Genomic DNA, 23087 nt, shown 5'->3' on the forward strand with positions numbered 1-23087 from the left:
AAACAAAAAGCAAATAATACAATTAAAAAATGGGCAGGGGATATGAACAGACACTTCTTCAAAGAAGAAATTCAGATGGCCAACAGACACATGCAATGATGCTCCACATTGCTAATTATTAGTGAAATGCAAATTAAAATCACAATGAGATATCACCTCATACTGGTTAGGATGGCTAACATAGAAAAGACTAGGAACATCAAATGCTGGTGAGGATGCAGAGAAAGGGGAACCCTCCTACACTTCTGGTGAGAATGTAAATTAGTTCAACCATTGTGGAAAGCAGTATGGAGCTTCCTCAAAAAACTCAAAATAAAAATACCATTTGACTCAGGAATTCCACTCTTAGGAATTTACCCTAAAAATGTAGGATATGTTTCAAAAAGACATATGCACCCTTATATTTATCACATCACTATTTACCATACCCAAGAAATGGAAGCAACCTAAGTGTCCATCAGTAGATGAATGGATAAAGAAGATGTGGTACATATACACAATGGAATATTATTCAGCCGTAAGAAGAAAACAAATCCTATCATTTGCAACAATATGGATGGCGGTAGAGGGTATCATGCTCAGTGAAATAAGCCAGGCAGCAGAGAAAGACAAGTACCAAATGATGTCACTTATCTGTGGAGCATAAGAACTAAGCAAAAACTGAAGGAACAAAACAGCAGCAGACTCACAGAACTGAAGAATGGACTAACAGTTACCAAAGGGAAAGGGACTGGGGAGGGTGGGTGGGAAGGGAGGGATAAGGGGAATAAGGGGCATTATGATTAGCACACATAACGTAAGAGGGGTCATGGGGAAGGCAGTATAGCACAGAGAAGGCAGGTAGTGCCTCTATAGCATCTTACTATGCTGATGGACAGTGACTGTAATGGGGTATGTGATGGGGACTTGATAATGGGGGGAATCCAGTAACCACAATGTTACTTGTGTGTGTTTTTTTTTTTGAAACAGAATGGAAGTTTTATTTGAATACACTCCAAGAGAGGAGTAGGCCAGAGTCAAGGTAGATGGAAGGCCCAAGCCTTTAGGGAAGGGGCTCTTTCTCGTGTCCTAACTGGGAGGCTGTAATTTTTTTTTCTTTTCATCTAGCTTCTTTTAATCAGCATAATTATACAGCAATGCATCTATAATTACATTGAATTTTTGCATTTAACAAGGTCATAGGTGATTTTTTTTTCATCTAGCTTCTTTGTTTTTATATTAACATTACAAAAAAAAAAAGAGCAGGAGAAAAGGCCCAGAGGCCCATCATCTCTAAGAAGGTAATAAAAAAGAAAGAAAGAAAGAAAGAGAAGAGGAATAGAGTGAGCAATTCAAGAGAGGTTGGTTATGGCAAATAGGGTTTCTGAATGCTCCATAATTTATTAATAAATTTAGATGTCCAGTCAAAATCTTTCCAACACCTGGCATCAAGTTTCTTCTCCCTTGGTAAAAGCACCTTATAACATTAAGGAAGTTTCAAAATTCCCTGTATATGCTTTATTCTAGGAGGAAAACATAGTATATATGTCTGACTTCCTTTTATGATCCCATGGTTAGCATTTGCTTTAAACTATCTTAGAAGGCAAGCACATTAGCATTTTCTTTGTGCTAAAAATCTAATTGAGGTTCTAGCCATGTTGGAGTTAACAGAGATCAGATTTACTCTACTTGCTTAAACAATCTGAAAACTGGATAAAATACATGAAATAACAGTTTTCAGACACTGGACAACAGATGTCACAGGAAAGTGATATCTGAGAAAAGGGAAACAAGATGGGTCCAATGAGTGTTCCACCTTAGTGCTTGTGGGCTGTTCCCAGGTGCCAGCATAGGCAGGGAATATCTAAACAGATACCAGTGATCTCTCACACCTGAAATATTGTTTGGAGCTCAGAGAGGCCAATATAGCATTTAGTTTCAAGAGAGAAGTGAGCTTCATAGAGAATTTCACAAGACAAAGCAAAATGAACAAAACAGCAGTAGACTCATAGACACTAAGAAGTGACTGGGGGTTTCCATGGGAGGGATTGGATGGGTTGGTGGGGAAAGAGAGGGGGATAAAGGGGCACAAAAATTCTCAATCGTAGTGTAAGTTGGTCATGGGGATGGTAGTACAGTGGGAGAATATAGCCAATGATGCTGTAGCATCTTCCTATGGTGACAGACAGGAACTGCCCTAGTTTGGATGAGGATTTAATAATGTTGGTAATTGATGAACTAGTGTGCTGTATGCTTGAAGCTAATAAATTATATATAAACTATACTTCAATAAAAAAAAAGAGAGTTCCAGCAATCTGCAGAGGGGTCTCTGAATCTCTGGCTGGCACTGATCTGCATATGAGTACAAAGAAACTATCTGAGGCTGGAAAGAGTATTAGTAGAATGAGCAGGTGGAACAATCACCAGATCTCACACAGGGCTGAGAAGAAAGAGTTCTTCTTCTCTCCAACCAGAGTGAAAGGTCCTCTTAAAATACAGAGTATTGGGAAGAGTCCTCATAAGAGTACTGCTTTAGTAGTGTCCCAACAAAGCTTAAAAGCAAGACTCAAAAAGAAAACCTGCTTTCAAGTAACTCAACTATGTTACAGATCAGTCCAACAATATTTAAAGGAAAACAACAAAAGTTTGTATCCAAGAACATAAAATGTACCATGCCTAGGATTCGACAGAAAATTACCGCATGCAAAGATGTAGGAAAATGTGACCCATAAGCAGGATAAAATGAATCAATAGAAAATGACCTAGAACTGACAAAGATTATAGCATAGCAGACAAGCATGTTAAAATAGCTATCATAAATATATGTCCTATGCTCAAAAGTAGAGGAAAACATGAATATGATGTGAAGAGAAATGATAGATAAAAAAATTTAAATAAAATTGAAATACATATGGAGAGATGGGGAGAGAGAGAAAGACGGGAGAGGAGGAAGAGGAAGGATGGGATTAACAGCAGATTATAATTGCAAAGAAAAGATGATGAACTTGAAGACATAGCAATATAAATTTCTAAATTGAAATATGTAGAGAAAAAAATGAAAAAAGGAACATTAGTGACCTCTGGGGTAATATTGGGTGGTCCTACATACATGTAATTGTAACCCAGATGAAGAAAGGAAGGGCAGAAGTCAGAAAAAATATTGGAAGAATTGATAACTGAACATTTTCCAAACCTGGTATAAACTATAAATTTATAGACCCAAGAATCTCAATGAAAAGAATATGAAGAAAATCACATCAAGGAACATCATAATCAAATTGCCAAAAATAATAATAGAGGGGAAATGTATTAAAAGATCAAAAGCCGTATTATATATGGATGATTGAAGGAAATAACAGCAGACATCCTGCTTAAACTATACAAACTATTGACAATGAAACCTCTCAAAGCATAAATCCTCCTCAACTTCTGATGGAGTTATATCCTGATAAATCCATTTTAAGCTGAGGAAATACTGTGAGTGAAAAATGTATTTAATACACCTAACCTACCAAATATCATAGCTTACCCTAGCCTACCTTAAACATGCTCAAAACACTTACATGATCTTACAGTTGGGCAAAATCTCTAACACAAAGCCTATCTTATAATTAAGTATTGGATATCTCATGTAATATATTGAAGACAGTACTGAAAGTGAAAAATAGAGTGGCTATATGGGGACAGATGGTTTTATCAGTTGTTTGCTCTCATGACCACATGGCTGACTTGGGAACTGTTAATTGCTGCCACTGAATTGTGCTGCCTATTGTTAGCCTGAAAATCAAATTTCAAAACTCAAAGTACTGTTTCTGTTGAATGCATTATCACTTTTGCACCATTGTATAGTTGAAAAATCTTAAGCTGAACCATCATAAGCTGGGGACAGTCTGTATTAGGAAAAAAATCCATATGGTAGAGCTTGTATTTAAAAGTAAAATGTATGACAATAATAATAGAAAGAATGAGAAGTGGGAAATTAAAGTATACTGTTATGAAGTTCTTAAAATATATTTGAAGTTGTAAAGGCATCCTACAGTATGGGAGAATATATTTGTAAATGACATATCCGACAAGGGGTTAACATCCAAAATATATAAAGAACTTACACGCCTCAATGCCCAAAAAGCAAATAACCAGATTAACAGATGGGCAGAGGATATGAAGAGACAGTTCTCCAAAGAAAAAATTCAGATGGCAGACACATGAAAAGATGCTCCACATCACTAATCATCAGGGAAATGCAAATTAAAAGCACAATGAGATATCACCTCACACCAGTAAGGATGGCCAGCTTCGAAAAGACTAAGAACAACAAATGTTGGCAAGGATGTGGAGAAAGGGGAACCCTCCTACACTGCTTGTGGGAATGTACGCTAGTTCAACCATTGTGGAAAGCAATATGGAGGTTCCTCAAAAAATAAAAATAGAAATACCATTTGACCCAGGAATTCCACTCCTAGGAGTTTACCCAAAGAATACATGATCTCAGATTCAAAAAGACATATGCACCCCTATGTTTATCACAGCACTTTTTACAATAGCCAAGATATAGAAGCAACCTAAGTGTCCATCAGTAGATGAATGGATAAAGAAGAAGTGGTACATATACACAGTGGAATAACTATTCAGCCATAAGAAAGAAACAAATCCTACCATTTGCAACAACATGGTGCTGGAAGATATTATGCTCAGTGAAATAAGCCAGGCAGAGAAAGACAAATGCCAACTGATTTCCCTCATTTGTGGAGTATAACAATGAAGCAAAACTGAAGGAACAAAATGGTGGCAGACTCAGAGACTCCATGAATGAACTAGTTGTTACAAAAGGGGAGGGCTGTGGGATGGAGAAGGGGAGTGAGGAGTATTATGTTTAGTACACATGGTGTCGGGGGGAACACAAGGAGAACAGTGTAGCACAGAAGAGGAACATAGTGGATCTGTGGAATCTTGCTGCACTGATGGACAGTGACTGCACTGTGGTATGGGTGGGGACTTTATAATATAGGTAAATGTAGTAACCACATTGTTTTTTCATGTGAAACCTTCATAAGAGTGTATATACATCATACCTTAATAAAAAATTTAGAAATATATATATATACTTGAAGTTGTATAATATTAATTAAAGGTAGACTGCAATACTGCAAGAAGTGAGGTAAAATTGGTTTGTTCTCCATAGAATTACCAGTAAATCTTTATGTACAATTTTTGCATGTGACATTTCAGGTTTCAATGCTTTTGCACATGCTGTTTTCTATGCCAGAAATGCCTTCTCCACTTTTTACTAAATTTCTACACTTCCCTCTCCCAGTAAGTTTTTAAGATCCCACTCATGTCTCTTCCTCTAAACATCCTTCCTTAATCCTGTTTTTTCCTGCGTTTCTCAGTCACTTAATTCTCTGTGTCCAGAGAACTTTATAAATCCATCTACCAGCATGTATTAATTTTATTACAAATTGTACTAAATAAACAATATGTACCTGTTCTTAAGGGTAAGGACTTTTTTTTAAATTTCTAAATATCCCCAGTAACTAGAATGGTGCCTGATATGTAGAAAGCACTCCTTAAAACAATCTTTGTACCAAAATTTCTCTTATTCTTGCTTTTCCACAATACTGTTGTCACTTCCAGAATTTTCTTTCACCTCTAACCTGGTAAAAGTAGTAAAAGACATGAGTTATCTAGGTAAGCCTCTGTATAAGGGTGAGGATCTTTTTATATCTTTTCTTTTTCATTTTATTATCATTAATCTACAATTACATGAAGAACATTATGGTTACTAGGCTCCCCCTTCACCAAGTACCCCCCCCCGACAAACCCCATTACAGTCACATCAGCATAGTAAGATGCTGTAGAATCACTACTTGTCTTCTCTGTGTTGCACATCCCTCTCTATGCCCTCCCCACATTATACATGCTAATTGTAAGGCCCCCTTTCTTTTTCCCTGTCCTTATCCCTCCCTTCCCACCCATCCTCCACAGTCCCTTTCCCTTTGGTAACCGTTAGTCCATTCTTGAGTTGTGATTCTGCTGCTGTTTTGTTCCTTCAGTTTTTCTTTGTCTTATATTCCACGTATGAGTGAAATCATCTGATACTTGTCTTTCTCCGCCTGGCTTATTTCACTGAGCATAATACCCTCTAGCTCCATCCATGTTCTTGCAAATGGTAGGATTTGTTTTCTTCTTATGGCTGAATAATATTCTATTGTGTATATGTACCACATCTCCTTTATCCATTCATCTATTGATGGACACTTAGGTTGCTTCCATTTCTTGGCTATCATAAATAGTGCTGTGATAAACATAGGGGTGCATCTGTCTTTTTCAAACTGGACTGCTGTATTCTTAGGGTAAATTCCTAGAAGTGGAATTCCTGGGTCAAATGATATTTCTATTTTGAGCTTTTTGAGGAACCTCCATACTGCTTTCCACAATGGTTGAACTAATTTGCATTCCCACCAGCAGTGCAAGAGGGTTCCCCTTTCTCCGCAACCTCACCAACATTTGTTGTTGTTTGTCTTTTGGATGGTGGTGATCCTTACTGGTGTGAGGTGATATCTCATTGTGATTTTAATTTGCATTTCACTAATAATTAGCAATGTGGAGCATCTTTTCATGTGTCTGTTGGCCATCTGAATTTCTTCTTTGGAGAACTGTCTGTTCAGCTCCTCTGCCCATTTTTTAATTGGATTATTTGCTTTTTGTTTGTTGAGGTACATGAGCTCTTTGTATATTTTGGATGTCAACCCTTTATCAGATCTGTCATTTATGAACATATCCTCCCATACTGTAGGGTTTATATCTTTTTTTAAAATTCAAGGCTATATACTATTTAGTTACTTTAATATTTTAAAGTTTCTTAAATTATAATGCACAAGTAAAACTTACCTCTGCCATTAACTCTAATGGAGCAGGAGTCTCCTTATGAGGGTCGCTGTTGTCATCACTGTCCTCATCACTGCTATCCTCTTCACCATCATCAGTTGTTGTGTTGGATAACTTATCAATATCCTGAAGGCAATATTCGTTATTTTCCCCCTTCTCTACAATGATTGCATCTTTGCCCACTTCACCTAAAGCAGAATATACATAATTAATTAATACTGAAAAGTTCAAAATTTTAAATGGTTACTCCTAAATTATAACATGTGTACATGTTTACTATATGGCTTCCTGTTCTGAAGTGAATTTTTCTTTCATTTCTAAATAGCACTGCAATAAAATTACCTGACTTCTATTTCCAAAAAAGGCAATAAAACTGTCAAGCGTGAGAAGACCTAAACCAATAACAGTGAGCTGATATCAGTGCTGTTTGGTGCTTGAAATTTTAATAAATGGAAAATTGTTTTGTTTATAAATAATGTAATAATTTCAAGAAAAAATAAGTTAATGTTATTCTGTTTCCAGAAGTGCATTTCCTAAATTGTTTGCACAGGAACGTAAATTCAAAATAAAGAGCTTGGAGAGTACAATTAAGACTGGAGAGGCTGAAAAGTAAATAATTCTTCTTAGGCAGGTTATGTCACTCCTCAGATACTTGAGGATGAAGTTCTTTCTCTTTCTCACACCCCATGTCCCCTGACAAATTAGGAAGAAATGCATATGAAGTATTCTAGATATAAGTAGAGGTTATATAACATTATTGATTTTTCTTGATGTCAAGCCACAGTACCTATGACCAAACCCAGATGACTGAAAAAGAAAAAGCACTATTGACTACTCACTTAGTGCCCGGCACAAAGTCCCCGGAATCCAAAAATGAACAGTCCTTGACCTCAGGGTACTCACTCATACTCTAACCGGGGAGCCTAGTGGTTTCCCAAGTCAGAGAAAATTATAAAACAGTAAGGCAATACAGTGAAAAAGATGTGTACATAGGTGAATAGGAGAAAAAGGATAGCCCCAGGTGGTCTGGGGAATGGTCAGAAATCGTCCAGTCTAAGTGGATCAATTTCCCGAAGAAGAGGGGACAGTATGAGCCAATGCAAAAACAAGAATGTGTGTGGAGCTCTAAGCACTTTGGTATTGCTTAGAGGTCAAGTATGACAGATGTGGCTAGAAAAATAGGCAGGGGCTGGCTGGATAATGGAGAATCTTGTGGGCCAGAAGCCTTGAAGTTAGGACTTTGTCCTAGGAATGAAGGAACTACTGATGAAGATTTTAAGTAGGCAAACATGTATGATCAATTCTGCATTTCTGAAGGAACACTTGGATAACAGGATGGAAAGTGCATTTAACAGTAGACCAAAAAAAAAAAAAAAAAGAGCAAGGAGAGAGGGTAGAGGTCTGACCCAGTAAGAGATGATTAATGATAGGGCACTGGTAAAACAGGGATGGAAAGGAGAGTATGGATTAGAGAAATAAATTTAAGAGGCAAACTCCAGTGGTGCAATTCACTGCAACATTCCCAAAAGCATAATTCTTATACTATCTTCATTTGCCATATATGAGTTTCTCCTATACTATTTAATTTTTAAATCTACTTTAACTTATATATTTTATCACATCATAAATATTATCTATGAAAATGATATAATAAAGGTAATATAATTACATTATATGCCATTACTCTTCTGTATATATGCCATTAATATACAGAAGAGTATATTAACTCATTTAATCCTTTCAACACCCCAACGTATGTACTATTTTCATCCTATTCATAGATGAAACTGAGGGACAGAGAAGTTAAATGACCTGCCCAACTTCACACTGCTAAATAGTGATAGATCTGGGAATCCATATTTTTAATTATGGCTTACCTTTTCCTAACACACATTGAAGTATACTTATATCAATTTTTTCAAAAAGAAGTTTACTATGTTTCCTAAAATTATCTCTTTGGGAAACACTATGGAAACACTATTGAACGAGCTTGGCAACTCCTTTGTCTTCATGGATGTCTTGTGAGATGCCTTCTTTGAAGGGAGTATGGCCATCAGTTACTCCAAATAATGCAGAAACACTGTGTTAGGAAGAAAATGAGGAAATCCAGGAGAACTGGAGAGAGGACAGTGTTGAGAAAACACAGATTGAAAAAAAAATTGGTAAAACTTTTGACCCTAAACAAAACATGTTACACTGAGAAGGGATACCGAATCCTTCCAGGATTAGGATGGCTGCACCATTTGGGGTGTCGACCTGCTTCTGTCCTGTTTGTAGTCTCTGTCAGCTCACAGACCAGTCTGCTCTTGCAGTGTGTACCTAGCCTGTGCTGACTCCTCACACTGAAGTCATGGGGTGTGAGGGAGGTCATAATAGGTAATTAGGGATTTTAAGTGATGTCACAGGGACTGTCTAAATTACACATACTTACTGAGCAACATGAGAGGTTTCCTCATTTTTAGATTTAAGGTAGTCCTTTCCCAGGTGCCATTTATATTATAGCATCATCACAACCTATTTGTTTTATTGTTTAACAGTTGGCTCTCTATCTCCCACTATAATGTAAGCTTCATTAAGGACAAGGCCCTTGCCTTCTTGCTAACTACTGTAACCATAGCTTCTATGCCTGGTGCTCAATAAACCACTGTTCAATGAATGGGACTTAATGCTTTCAGTATTTTAATTCATTCTAATATTCAATACCGCATCAATATTATTTTATGTCATGTATCCCATACTTGACATATTAGAATCATCTGGTACTTGAATTTGAAAAATTAAGGATCCTTATGACCTGTCCCAGACCTACAGAGTTGTCAATATCCAAAGGTCATGGAAAAGGAGGGATGAATTAGAAGCTACAGTACAAATAATACAAATGTTATTACCTGAGTTCTCTTTTAAGAAAGAAGATGACCATAGCTTAGACTGTAGATTTGTTTCTGTATCTTTATTTTCAACACTCTTTGAAGATACACTATTTTCAGTATTCTTTAAAGACACATTATTTTCAAGGTTTCTTGAAGGGACTTCTTTCCTAAATGTTAAAGTAGACAGTGAAAAAATACTTTCCTAAACCACAATTCTGTAAGGCTTTGTATGCCTTCATACAAACATATACTTAATATAAATACACAATATAATATACCAACAATAAACTAAAGAGCAAAAATGCAGTATTTTCTTTGTGGGAAATCATTAGAAATAGTTTTTACTGATTATTAAAATTCTATTTCTACCTGGCATTTGTCATTGTGTAATGGCTCTTAGAATCTTTTCATCTTTTCAGAGTACAACATAGAGCATTTAAGCCATCAGTTATATAAATGTTCTTAGTATGTCATTGTGATAGATGGAATAAAACTAAAGAATACTAGCCTTGAGTTTTTTTAAGTTTGTAAATAATTCTTACCATTGCTAAATGCTACACTTATGGATGAGATCCAACACTAATATTAATCCTTGGTCATAATATAGAGTAGCCTTTTTCATTAAGTAGTTGAAATAAAAACGGGTTAATTTTCTTTTTTAGCCTTTACGTCTGAAACCTCATGTCAATAAAGAACACAGTGACAAAGGATTCTTGGGTGGTGCACTCTTTTACAAAGCCAGACACCCATGCTAGTGGAAAAGCAACCACAAGTTTGCTTTTCAGGGTCTTAAGATGCTTTTAATATGTCTCCACTACCAAGTTGAAATGAAATTTTGTTTTTATTTTGGTATCATTAATCTACAATTAAATGAAGGACATTATGTTTACTAAGCTCCCCCTTTCACCAAGACCCGCGCACATCCCCGTTCACAGTCACTGTCCATCAACATAGTAAGATGATGTAAAATCACTACTTGTCTTCTCTGTTGCACAGCCCTCCCCATGCCACCCCAACACTATACATGCTAATCGTAATGCCCCCTTCTTTTCTTCCCACCCTTAACCCTCCCTTCCCACCCATCCTCCCCGGTCCCTTTCCCTTTGGTAACTATTAGTCCATTCTTGGGTTCTGTGCTTCTGCTGCTGTTTTGTTCCTTCAGTTTTCTTTTGTTCTTATACTCCACATATGAGTGAAATCATTTGGTACTTGTCTTTCTCCACCTGGCTTACTTCACTGAGCATAATACCCTCCTGCTCCATCCATGTTGTTGCGAATGGTGATTTGTTTTTTTCTTATGGCTGAATAACATTCCATTGTGTATATGTACCACATCTTCTTTATCCATTCATCTACTAAGGGACATTTAGGATGCTTCCATATCTTAAATAGTGCAGTGATAAACATAGGGGAGCATGTGTCTTTTTCAAACTGGAGTGCTGCATTCTTAAGGTAAATTCCTAGAAGTGGAATTCCTGGGTCAAATGGTATTTCTATTTTGAGCTTCTTGAGGAACCTCCATACTGCTTTCCACAATGGTTGAACTAATTTACATTCCCACCAGCAGTGGAGGAGGGTTTCCCTTTCTCCACAACCTCGCCAACATTTGTTGTTGTTTGTCTTTTGGATGGTAGCCATCCTTACTGGTGTGAGATGAACTCATTGTGGTTTTAATTTACATTTCTCTGATAACAAGTGATATGGAGCATCTTTTCATGTGTCTGTTGGCCATCTGAATTTCTTCTTTAGAGAATTGTCTATTCAGCTCCTCTGCCCATTTTTTAATTGGATTATTTGCTTTTTGTTTGTTGAGGTGTGTGAGCTCTTTATATATTTTGGATGTCAACCCTTTATTGGATCTGTCACTTATGAATATATTCTCCCAAACTGTAGGATACCTTTTTGTTCTATTGATGGTGTCCTTTGCTGTACAGAAGCTTTATAACTTGATATAGTCCCATTTGTTCATTTTTGCTTTTGTTTCCCTTGCCCGGAGAGATATGTTCAAGAAGAGGTCACTCATGTTTATGTCTAAGAGATTTTTGCCTATGTTTTTTTTCTAAGAGTTTTATGGTTTCATGACTTACATTCAGGTCTTTGATCCATTTCGAATTTACTTTTGTGTATGGGGTTAGACAGTGATCCAGTTTCATTTTCTTACTTGTAGCTGTCCAGTTTTGCTAGCACCATCTGTTGAAGAGACTGTCGTTTCCCCATTGTATGTCCATGGCCCCTTTATCGAATATTGGTTGACCATATATGTTTGGGTTAATGTTTGGAGTCTCTATTCTGTTCCATTGGTCGGTGGCTCTGTTCTTGTGCCAGTACCAAACTGTCTTGATTATTGTGGCTTTGGAGTAGAGCTTGAAGTTGGGGAGTGAGATCTCCCCCACTTTATTCTTCCTTTTCAGGATTGCTTTAGCTCTTCGGGATCTTTGGTGTTTCCATATGAATTTTTGAACTATTTGTTCCAGTTCATTGAAGAAAGCTGTTGGTAATTTGATAGGGATTGCATCGAATCTGTATATTGCTTTGGGCTGGATAGCCATTTTGACAATATTAATTCTTCCTAGCCAAGAGCATGGGATGAGTTTCCATTTGTTAGTGACCTCTTTAATTTCTCTTAAGAGTGTCTTATAGTTTTCAGGGTATAGGTCTTTCACTTATTTGGTTAGGTTTATTCCTAGGTATTTTATTCTTTTTGATGCAATTGTGAATGGAATTGTTTTCCTGATTTCTCTTTCTATTGGTTCATTGTTAGTGTATAGGAAAGCTACAGATTTCTGTGTTTTAATTTTGTATCCTGCAACTTTGCTGTATTCTGATATCAGTTCTAGTGGTTTTGGAGTGGAGTCTTTAGGGTTTTTTATGTACAATATCATATCATCTGCAAATAGTGACAGTTTAACTTCTTCTTTACCAACCTGGATTCCTTGTATTTCTTTGTTTTGTCTGATTGCCATGGCTAGGACCTCCAGTACTATGTTCAATAACAGTGAGGAGAGTGGGCATCTCTGTCTAGTTCCCAATCTCAGAGGAAATGCTTTCAGCTTCTCGCTGTTCAGTATAATGTTGGCTGTGGGTTTATCATATATGGCCTTTATTATGTTGAGGTACTTGCCCTCTATTCCCATTTTGCTGAGAGTTTTTATCATGAATGGATGTTGAACTTTATCAAATGTTTTTTCAGCATCTATGGAGATGATCATGTGGTTTTTGTCTTTCTTTTTGTTGATGTGGTGGATGATGTTGATGGATTTTCGAATGTTGTACCATCCCATCCTTGCATCCCTGGGATGAATCCCACTTGGTCATGGTGTATGATCCTTTTGATGTATTTTTGAATTCGGTTTGCTAATATTTTGTTGAGTATTTTTGCATCTATGTTCATCAAGGATATTGGTCTGTAGTTTTCTTTTTTGGTGGGGTCTTTGCCTGGTTTTGGTATTAGGGTGATGTGGGCTTCATAGAATGAGTTTGGGAGTATTCCCTCCTCTTCTAGTTTTTGGAAAACCTTAAGGAGAATGGGTATTATGTCTTCCCTGTATGTCTGATAAAATTCCGAGGTAAATCCATCTGGCCCGGTGGTTTTGTTCTTTGGTAGTTTTTTTGATTACCGCTTCAATTTCCTTGCTGGTAATTGGTCTGTTTAGATTTTCTGTTTATTTCTGGGTCATTCTTGGAAGGTTGTATTTTTCTAGGAAGTTGTCCATTTCTCCTAGGTTTCCCAGCTTGTTAGCATATAGGTTTTCATAGTACTCTAATAATTCTTTGTATTTCTGTGGCGTCCGTCGTGATTTTTCCTTTCTCGTTTCTGATTCTGTTGATTTGTGTTGACTCTCTTTTCCTCTTAATAAGTCTGGCTAGAGTCTTATCTATTTTGTTTATTTTCTCAAAGAACCAGCTCTTGGTTTTGTTGATTTTTGCTATTGTTTTATTCTTCTCAATTTTATTTATTTCTTCTCTGATCTTTATTATGCCCTCCTTCTGCAGACCTTAGGCCTCAGTTGTTCTTCTTTTTCCAATTTCGATAATTGTGACATTAGACCATTCATTTGGATTGTTTTTCCTTCTTTAAATATGCCTGGATTGCTGTATACTTTCCTCTTAGGACTGCTTTTGCTGTATCCCATAGGAGTTGGGGCTTTGTGTTGTTGTTGTCGTTTGTTTCCATATATTGCTGGATCTCCATTTTGATTTGGTCATTGATCCATTGATTATTTAGGAGCGTGTTGTTAAGCCTCCATGTGTTTGTGAGTCTTTTTGCTTTCTTTGTCCATTATTTCTAGTTTTATGCCTTTGTGGTCTGAAAAGTTGGTTGGTAGGATTTCAATCTTTTGGAATTTACTGAGGCGCTTTTTGTGGCCTAGTATGTGGTCTATTCTGGAGAATGTTCCATGTGCACTTAAGAAGAATGTGTATCCTGTTGCTTTTGTATGTAGAGTTCTGTAGATGTCTATTAGGTCCATCTGTTCTAGTGTGATGTTCAGTGCCTCTGTGTCCTTACTTATTTTCTGTCTGGTAGATCTGTCCACTGGAGTGAGTGGTGTGTTGAAGTCTCCTAGAATGAATGCATTGCATTCTATTTCCTCCTTTAATTCTGTTAGTATTTGTTTCATATATGTTGGTGCTCCTGTATTGGATGCATATATATATTTATAATGGTTATATCCTCTTGTTGGACTGAGCCCTTTATCATTATGTAATGTTCTTCTTTATCTTTTGTTACTTTCTTTATTTTGAGGTCTATTTTGTCTGATACTGGTATTGCAACACCTGCTTTTTTCTCTCTGCTCTTTGCATGAAATATCTTTTTCCATCCCTTGACTTTAAGTCTGTGCATGTCTTTGGGTTTGAGGTGAGTCTCTTGTAAGCAGCATATGGATGGGTCTTACTTTTTTATCCATTCTATTACTCTGTGTCTTTTGATTGGTGCATTCAGTCCATTTACATTTACAGTGATTATTGAAAGGTATGTACTTTTTGCCATTGCAGGCTTTAAGTTTGTGTTTACCAAAGGTTCAAGGTTAGCTTCTTTACTATCTTACTGTCTAACTTAACTCACTTATTGAGCTATTATAAACACAGTCTAATTATTCTTTATTTCTTTCCCTTCTTATTCCTCTTCCTCCCTTCTTATTCCTTCTCTTCCCTTCTTCATGTGTTGGGCATTTTGTTCTGTGCTCTTTTTAGGAGTGCTCCCATCTAAAGCAGTCCCTGTAAGATGCCCTGCAGAGGTAGTTTGTGGGAGGCAAATTCCCTCAAGTTTTGCTTGTCTGGGAATTGTTTAATCCCTCCTTCATATTTAAATAATAATCATGCTGGATACAGTATTCTTGGTTCGAGGCCCTTGTTTCATTGCATTAAATATAACATGCCATTCTCTTCTGGCCTGTAGGGTTTCTGTTGAGAAGTCTGATGATAGCCTGATGGGTTTTCCTTTGCAGGTGACATTTTTTTCTCTCTGGCTGCCTTTAAAACTCTTTCCTTGTCCTTGATCTTTGCCATTTTAATTATTATGTGTCTTGGTGTTGCCCTCCTTGGATCCCTTGTAATGGGAGTTCTGTGTACCTCTGTGGTCTGAGAGGCCATTTCCTCCCCTAGTTTGGGGAAGTTTTCAGGAATTATTTCTTCAAAGACACTTTCTATCCCTTTTTCTCTCTCTTCTTCTTCTGGTACCCCTATAATGAGGATATTGTTCTGTTTCGATTGGTCACTCAGTTCTCTTAAAATTCTTTCATTCCTGGAGATCCTTTTGTCTCTCTCTGCATCAGCTTCTCTGTGTTCCTGTTCTGTTTTCTAGTCCATTAATGGTCTCTTGCATCTCGTCCCTTCTGTTTTGAAGTCCTTCCAGAGCTTTTTTTATTTCTGTATTCTCCCTCCTTAGTTCTTGCATATTTTCTCTGCAAGTCCATCAGCATGGTTATGACTTTTGTTTTGAATTCTTTTTCAGGAATACTGGTTAAATCTATCTCCCCGGGTTCCTTTTCAGGGGAAGATGTAGCAGATGTCGAAGCTGTCTTGGTTAGTCTTGTCTGGATCAAATTTTTTTGCTTTTTCATGTTGACAGGTGCAGTGGTGAGCTATTGGCTTTCTGTCAGCTGGGAGAGTAAGGCTTTCCACTTGCTCCTGGCCTCTTTACTGGGACAACTGTGACTCCTAGTGGCTTGTGTTGGGCAATTGCGTGTAGACTGGGTCTCTGTATCTTGCCTGGCCACTATGGAGGAAGCTCCCTTGCTGTGGGTGTGGCCAGCCTCAGGCTGTTGCTCTGCTATGGTGGGGCCCTGGAGGGGTAATGTACGGGGGGCTGTTTGGCTGTTTACCTCCATGAGAGGTCTTAGAGCTGTTGCCCAGGGGGTTAGTGTGCCCGGAGTTCCCTGGAATTTCCAGCTGCTGAACTGTGACCCAGGATGCTTCTGTCCAGCTGTGGTGTCCCTGTCCCTTTAAGAGTTTCAAAAAGCACTCGCTTTTCTTTGTCACAGGGGTGCCAGCTTCAGGACCCGCTCAAAGATCTTGCTGCCCTGTTTCCCTAGTTTCCAGCACCCCACACATGCACTGTGTCTGTTCTCTGGTGCGGATGGCTGGGGCTGGGTGATTAGCAGTCCTGGGCTCCCTCTCCCTCCCCGCTCCCACTCCTCTCCTCCTGCCGAGAGCTGGGGTGAGGGGCCTTGGGTCCCGCCAGGCCGGGGCTTGTATCTTACCCCTTTCACCAGGCAATGGGTTCTCGCAGGTGTGGATGTAGTCTGGCTGTTGTCCTGTGTCTTCTGGTCTCTCTTTTAGGATTAATTGTATTTGTTGTATTTTCAAAAATATATATGTTTTTGGGAGGAGATTCCCACTGTCCTACTCACGCCGCCATCTTGGTTCTGCCCTAAAAATGAAATTTAACTTCTAGTTTGCATGGTAAGATATAAAAAAAGTAAAGTATTATTTTTTCCCCAAAGTTATGGTGGTTTTGTGTTTTCCCCATTGAAATGTGAATCCAGAATGTTAGTAGTTGAGTTAGTAGTCTTGTAAAGTGATTAAGAAAATAGGCTGAACAGTTTGTTATATTCTTAATACTATGGGTGGGAAGGTATGGACTGATCATTTCCCCAGTATATGCTGCTAAAGCAAAATCCCTCTCTGATAATGGACAATGCACAACAAAGATGATTTACATTCATTCTCTCTCTGCCCTCCTGGTTTTCTAATTGTGAAAGAAAGCATCCAAGAAGAAACTCTATATACGAAAAGTTTAGAAGTCATTTAAGTATTCAATTTCTAGCATGGTGAGGTTCTTATTATGCCATAAGAGGTTACCAGATTTTATATGCACTAACATCTAGTCTAGATAAAAGAGTTTTCCTGCCCTTTTCCCCCCATGACTTACAGTATTTCATTGAATTTAAGATACCACCTATTTATTAAAAATACTGCTTAGAAAAGAAAAAGCATTGCCAAGTTTAAGTATAAAATGCATCAACTTTTTTTTATTAAGGTATCATTGATATACACTCTTATGAAGGTTTCACAAGAAAAACAATGTGGTTACTACATTCACCTTTATTATAGAGACCCCCCCATACCCCACTGCAGTCACTGTCCATCAGTATAGTAAGATGCCTCAGAGTCACTACTTGTCTTCTCTGTGCTACACTGTCTTCCCCATGACTCACACACACACACCATGTGTGCCAATCATAATACCCTTCAACCCCCTTCTCCCACCCTCCCCACCCACCCTCTCTCAACCCTCCCCTTTGGTAACTGCTAGTCCCTTCTTGGAGTCTGTGAGTCTACTACTATTTTGTTCCTTCAGTTTTGCTTCTTTGTTACACTCCACAAATGAAGGAAATCATTTGGTATTTTTCTTTCTCTGCCTGACTTACTTCACTGAGCATAATATCCCCTAGCTCCACCCATGTTGTTGCAAAAGGTAGGATTTGTTTCTTTCTTATGGCTGAATAATATTCCATTGTGTATATGTACCACATCTTCTTTATCCATTCATCTACTGATAGACACTTAGGTTGCTTCCATATCTTGACTATTGTAAATAGTGCTACAATAAACATAGGGGTACATATGTCTTTTTGAATCTGAGAACTTGTTTTCTTTGGGTAAATTCCTAGGAGTGGATTTCTGGGTCAAATGGTATTTCTAATTTTAGTTTTTTGAGGAACCTCCATATTGCTTTCCACAATGGTTGAACTAGTTTACATTCCCACCAGCAGTGTAGGAGGGTTCCCCTTTCTCCACATTCTTGCTAGCATTTATTGTTCCTAGTCTTTTCTACATCAACCATCCTAACTGGTGTGAGGTGATATCTCATTGTGGTTTCAATTTGCATTTCCCTAATGATTAGTGATGTGGAACATCGTTGCATGTGCCTGCTGGCCATCTGAATTTCTTCTTTGGAGAATTGTCTGCTCATATCCTCTGCCCATTTTTTAATAAGGTTATTTGCCTTTTGGGTGTTGAGGTGTGTGAGTTCTTTATATATTTTGGATGTTAACTCCTTGTCAGATGTATCATTTACAAGTATATTCTCCCATACTGTAGGGTGCCTTTTTGTTCTGCTGATGGTGTTCTTTGCTGTACAGAAGCTTTTTAGCATGATGTAGTCCCATTTGTTCATTTTTGCTTTTGTTTCCCTTGCCCAAGGAGATGTGTTCAGGAAAAAATTGCTCATGTTTATAGTGAAGAGATTTTTGCCTGTTGTCTTCTAAGAGCTTTATGTTTTTATGACTTACATTCAGGTTTTGATCCATTTTGAGTTTGCTTTTGTTTATGGGGTTACAAAATAATCCAGTTTCATTCTCTTGCATGTAGCTGTCCAGTTTTGCCAATACCAGTTGTTGAAGAGGCTGTCATTTCCCCCATTGTATGTCCATGGCTCCTTTATCGTATATTAATTGACCATATATGCTTGGGTTTATATCTGGACTCTCTTGTGTGTTCTATTGGTCTATGGGTCTGTTCTTGTGCCGGTACCAAATTGTCTTGATTACTGTGGCTTTGGAGTAGAGCTTGAAGTTTAAGATGCATCAACTTTAAGAGATGTTAAAATATGAGGGAAATGTGTGTGCTTTAGAATCTATGAAACAAAGTACTTATATACTAACAAGTTATATCCCTAAGAAGTAGAATTTAGCTAGTACAGTTCTGAATATTTAAATAATTGGAAATACCTTTAATAATCTTAATGATACAACATGGAGGAATCATACATACTCAGTGGCTTGAAGATAAATGGGATATTACTATTCGGAAGCAGTAAACATCCCATAAAAATAGATATGAGATTTGGCCAAATCATTTTAACATCAAAATATGAATTACTCTTTTGCTCACTTTCTGTAGTCTTTCTCATACACAGTTTTAAAAAATCAAAGGCCAAACATGAGCGACTTCTTCATGAACATATCTCCCTGGGCAAGAGAAACAAAAGCAAAAATGAACAAGTGGGACTATATCAAGCTGAAAAGCTTCTGTACAGCAAAGGACACCATCAATAGAACAAAATGGTATCCTACAGTATGGGAGAATATATTCATAAGTGACAGATCCGATAAAGGGTTGACATCCAAAATATATAAAGAGGTCACACACCTCAACAAACAAAAAGCAAATAATCCAATTAAAAAATGGGCAGAGGAGCTGAATAGACAGTTTTCCAAAGAAGAAATTCAGATGGCCAACAGACACATGAAAAGATGTTCCACATTGCTTATCATCAGAGAAATGCAAATTAAAACCACAATGAGATATCACCTCACACTAGTAAGGATTGCCACCATCCAAAAGACAAACAACAACAAATATTGGCGAGGTTGCGGAGAAAGGGGAACCCTCCTACACTGCTGGTGGGAATGCAAATTAGTTCAACCATTGTGGAAAGCAGTATGGAGGTTCATCAAAAAGCTCAAAATAGAAATACCATTTGACCCAGGAATTCCACTTCTAGGAATTTACCCTAAGAATGCAGTACTCTAGTTTGAAAAAGACAGGTGCACCCCTATCCAGTTGGAAATAGCCAAGAAATGGAAGCAACCTAAATGTTCATCAGTAGATGAATGGATAAAGAAGATGTGGTGTATATACACAATGGAATATTATTCAGCCATAAGAAGAAAACAAATCCTACCATTTCCAACAACATGGATGGAGCTAGAGGGTGTTATGCTCAGTGAAATAAGCCAGGTGGAGAAAGACAAGTACCAAATGATTTCACTCATATGTGGAGTATAAGAACAAAGAAAAACTGAAGGAACAAAACAGCAGCAGAATCACAGAACCCAAGAATGGACTAATGGTTACCAAAGGGAAAGGGACTGTGGAGGATGGGTGGGAAGGGAGGGATAAGGGCAGGGAAAAAGAAAGGGGGCCTTACAATTAGCATGTATAATGGTGGGGGGTGCATAGGGAGGGATGTGCAACACAGAGAAGACAAGTAGTGAGTCTACCGCATTTTACTATGCTGATGAACAGTGACTGTAATGGGGTGTGTGTGGGGGACTTGGTGAAGGGGGGAATCTAGTAATCATAATGTTCTTCATGTAATTATAGATTAATGATAATAAAATGAATAAAAAGAAAAAAAAATCAAAGGCCAAAATTCCAACCTCTTCAACTATAATCTATTGGCCTCCATTTGAGAAAGTGTTCTTTATGGTAATAATGTTCCTAACCATATAAAAAAAAGAGATTACCTGTATACTCTAAAAGGTCTGTTTAATTTAAATAGCTACAACTGAGGAAAGTTTCAAATTTTTACTTTGTATAATATCCCTTGGAATTGGAAGGTATTTATTTTAGTGTCTACCAAGGTTGGAAAGTTAGTCAAGTTAGATGTCCCACCAGAACATATTTACACTAGAGGGTGGATAACACACTAAGGAACAGTACTAAAACCTAGGTTAAGAGCATTCAGCATATTTATGAAATGCCCCAAAATTTCTATTGAAATTAATATTTTTTCAGGAAGTTTTTATTTTAAATTTTATTTTAAAAGTATAACTAAAACTTATTCTGAGAATGTCTTAGCTACATTTAAAGAGACTTGTGTTGGTGAGGTATAAAGTTTGCTTGCCAATCTTAGTCTGTGTCCAAAGAAGTATTTACTTACAATATAAAAACGGAAATAAAAAGTGTCATTCATTTTAGCTAAGATAAAACATGAATATGGAATAACCTATAATTTTTCAGCTACAACTGAGTGCTGTGGATTTGCTTCAGCCATTTCCCCCTCACATCTTTAAGTATGCTTAACAGCATGACCAAAAAACCAAGAGACTGAAAGCACAAGATCTATATAAACAATGACCACCATTAAAGATAGATTTTACTTTTATTGCTTAAAACTGTTAATTAGGTGCAATTTATTGGGTGGACAAAATCTTTCAAACATGGGATCCATGGGGAAAAAAGGAAATGAAAAATGTGGGCTTTGTGTGCAGAGAGGTTTGAAACTCCTGGTTTATAAAGTACACATACACACTCAGTGTGGCTCAGACTAGAATGAAGAATCAATGAGAGGATTAAGGCAAAGAACTGGTAGGGAAAAAAAAGTTCTCATTTTCTCTAACCTAATTTGGATAGGACCTTATAGCAAATTCCATTTGCCAGTCAGACTATGGAGCCAGTAGGGGATGGGGAATGGAATGGAAAATAAACTAAAAAAAGTCCATCAACTTTGTAGGTTAGTCATAATATTCCCCCCCCAAGCAGAGGTCCCCCATGATTTCTGTTTTCCTACTTGATATTTTTTTCCAGGACTGGCCCCGATTACCGTCAGTTTTGGGTAAGGTACCTGATGTCACAATGTCACACACCTGGGAAGCTTACTGGCTACACTAACCATCACTCTTTCTCCCCCACGTCAAACCACCACCAAACCAAACCAAACCGAAATTCTTCTCTCCATATGAACTGAAGGGAACCTGATGCTTTTGCCTTGCAAAAAATAATTTGATAAACAGATGCAATGACTAATGAGATGGAGTGACCAAGTAATCACTATGCATTTCATTTTGGCCAATGCTGCATTGGATTGATCCCTGGGATTTGACTACCTCAAGAGACCACCCCGTGCTCCAGTTTCAATGCTGCTTATTATAGTCTCTGAAGATCAGTGGTCATAGATACAATAGTAATTTATTTTCATTAATGACATACTAACATCCATCATTATCATTTAAAGTTATATATTTCCCTCAGAGACTACTATAATTTTCTTAGATTTTTATATTTAAATGTTTTACATATAGACTGATATGCTTAATAGAATGTTTATTTTTTCTGGTTGTCTAAAACAATCTGAAATAAACATAGATTCTCTGTCATTGATATATTATATATTACTTTCTCTTTAATACAGACTATCTATTTAATATATAATTTACAGCAAAAGTCAAGGTGGGCTCTAACTTTAATTTTTAGCTTTCATAGTATGAAATTTTAAATGTTGCATAAGGTAGAATTTTTCCCAGTCAAAATAATATCAATTTGAATAGAATCATACCTGAATGGGGCCAATCATCTGTTAATATTTGATCTCTATGTGTTTTTAAAATCAACTTTCAAAGTGTAATTTTTCATGGAACAAATAGAATATTTCTGTCAGTGGAGGTGATCAAATCAGGAAGGACTTTGATGAAATATCAGAATCAGTGACTTGAAACAAAGCAGGTACTTAATATTTAGCTACTAAATTGAAACTGAAGCGTGATTTATTTAACAATCTCTTCAATTAGTTGGGGTGATTATTTTCCTTATTTATTAGTAATGTTTCATCTCATATAGATAAGGAATCTGTTTAATTTTAAAGTAAATATTCATTTAAAAGGATATTCTGAAGGGAATGAGCAAGTATCAAAGTGGAAAAGGAATGAGCAATTAAAATTATGTAAGCAAAATACAGAATACTTAGGTTTAAGCATTAAAAAAGGTAAGTATTATCTAGACATACACATTTTCACCAAAATTCATTTTTCATCTTAAAAATCCTTTTATCTAAGTAATAATTGCTTTGACTGAAGCAAAGCTAAAGTGCTAATCCATGCATTACTGGCGTTTCAAATTTAATTGGATGACAAATGGTTGCATTATCTAGTTCTAATTGCTTAAAAGGCCTGTGAGATCAGCTGCACAACCCGGGAATCTTCTTACTCTGACATTGCTTCATTTGGTTCAATCATCCCTTTTTCTGAAAGAGAGAGAGAGAGAGAGAGGGAGAGAGAGAGAAAAAACCTCAATATTTTATCAAGAGTAATGTTCCTAAAAAAATTCCTGCTTGGCAAATATTTAGGCATTTTTTGAATAACATCCAATATAACAAAGGATTTAATTGCTAAGTCTTTTAGCCAT

The 23087-nt window shown here is 37.1% G+C and overlaps 1 protein-coding gene across 4 annotated transcripts in view; it reads right to left on the bottom strand.

Moving 5' to 3' along the window:
* Positions 1 to 23087, bottom strand: part of ERICH2 (glutamate rich 2) — an 87733-nt gene that overhangs the window by 29764 nt on the left and 34882 nt on the right. For all 4 annotated transcript variants that reach the window (XM_073218705.1, XM_073218706.1, XM_073218707.1 and 1 more), the window contains 3 exons: positions 22890 to 22926; positions 9756 to 9904; positions 6871 to 7055 (listed from right to left, as the gene is read on the bottom strand). In XM_073218705.1, the coding sequence (XP_073074806.1) occupies positions 6871 to 7055; positions 9756 to 9904; positions 22890 to 22918 (363 nt within the window). In that variant the 5' untranslated portion in view covers positions 22919 to 22926. The remainder of the gene's footprint in view (positions 1 to 6870; positions 7056 to 9755; positions 9905 to 22889; positions 22927 to 23087) is intronic.

The sequence above is a fragment of the Manis javanica genome, chromosome 12, assembly GCF_040802235.1.
Source record: "Manis javanica isolate MJ-LG chromosome 12, MJ_LKY, whole genome shotgun sequence".
In the NCBI taxonomy this organism is placed as follows: Eukaryota; Metazoa; Chordata; class Mammalia; order Pholidota; family Manidae; genus Manis; species Manis javanica.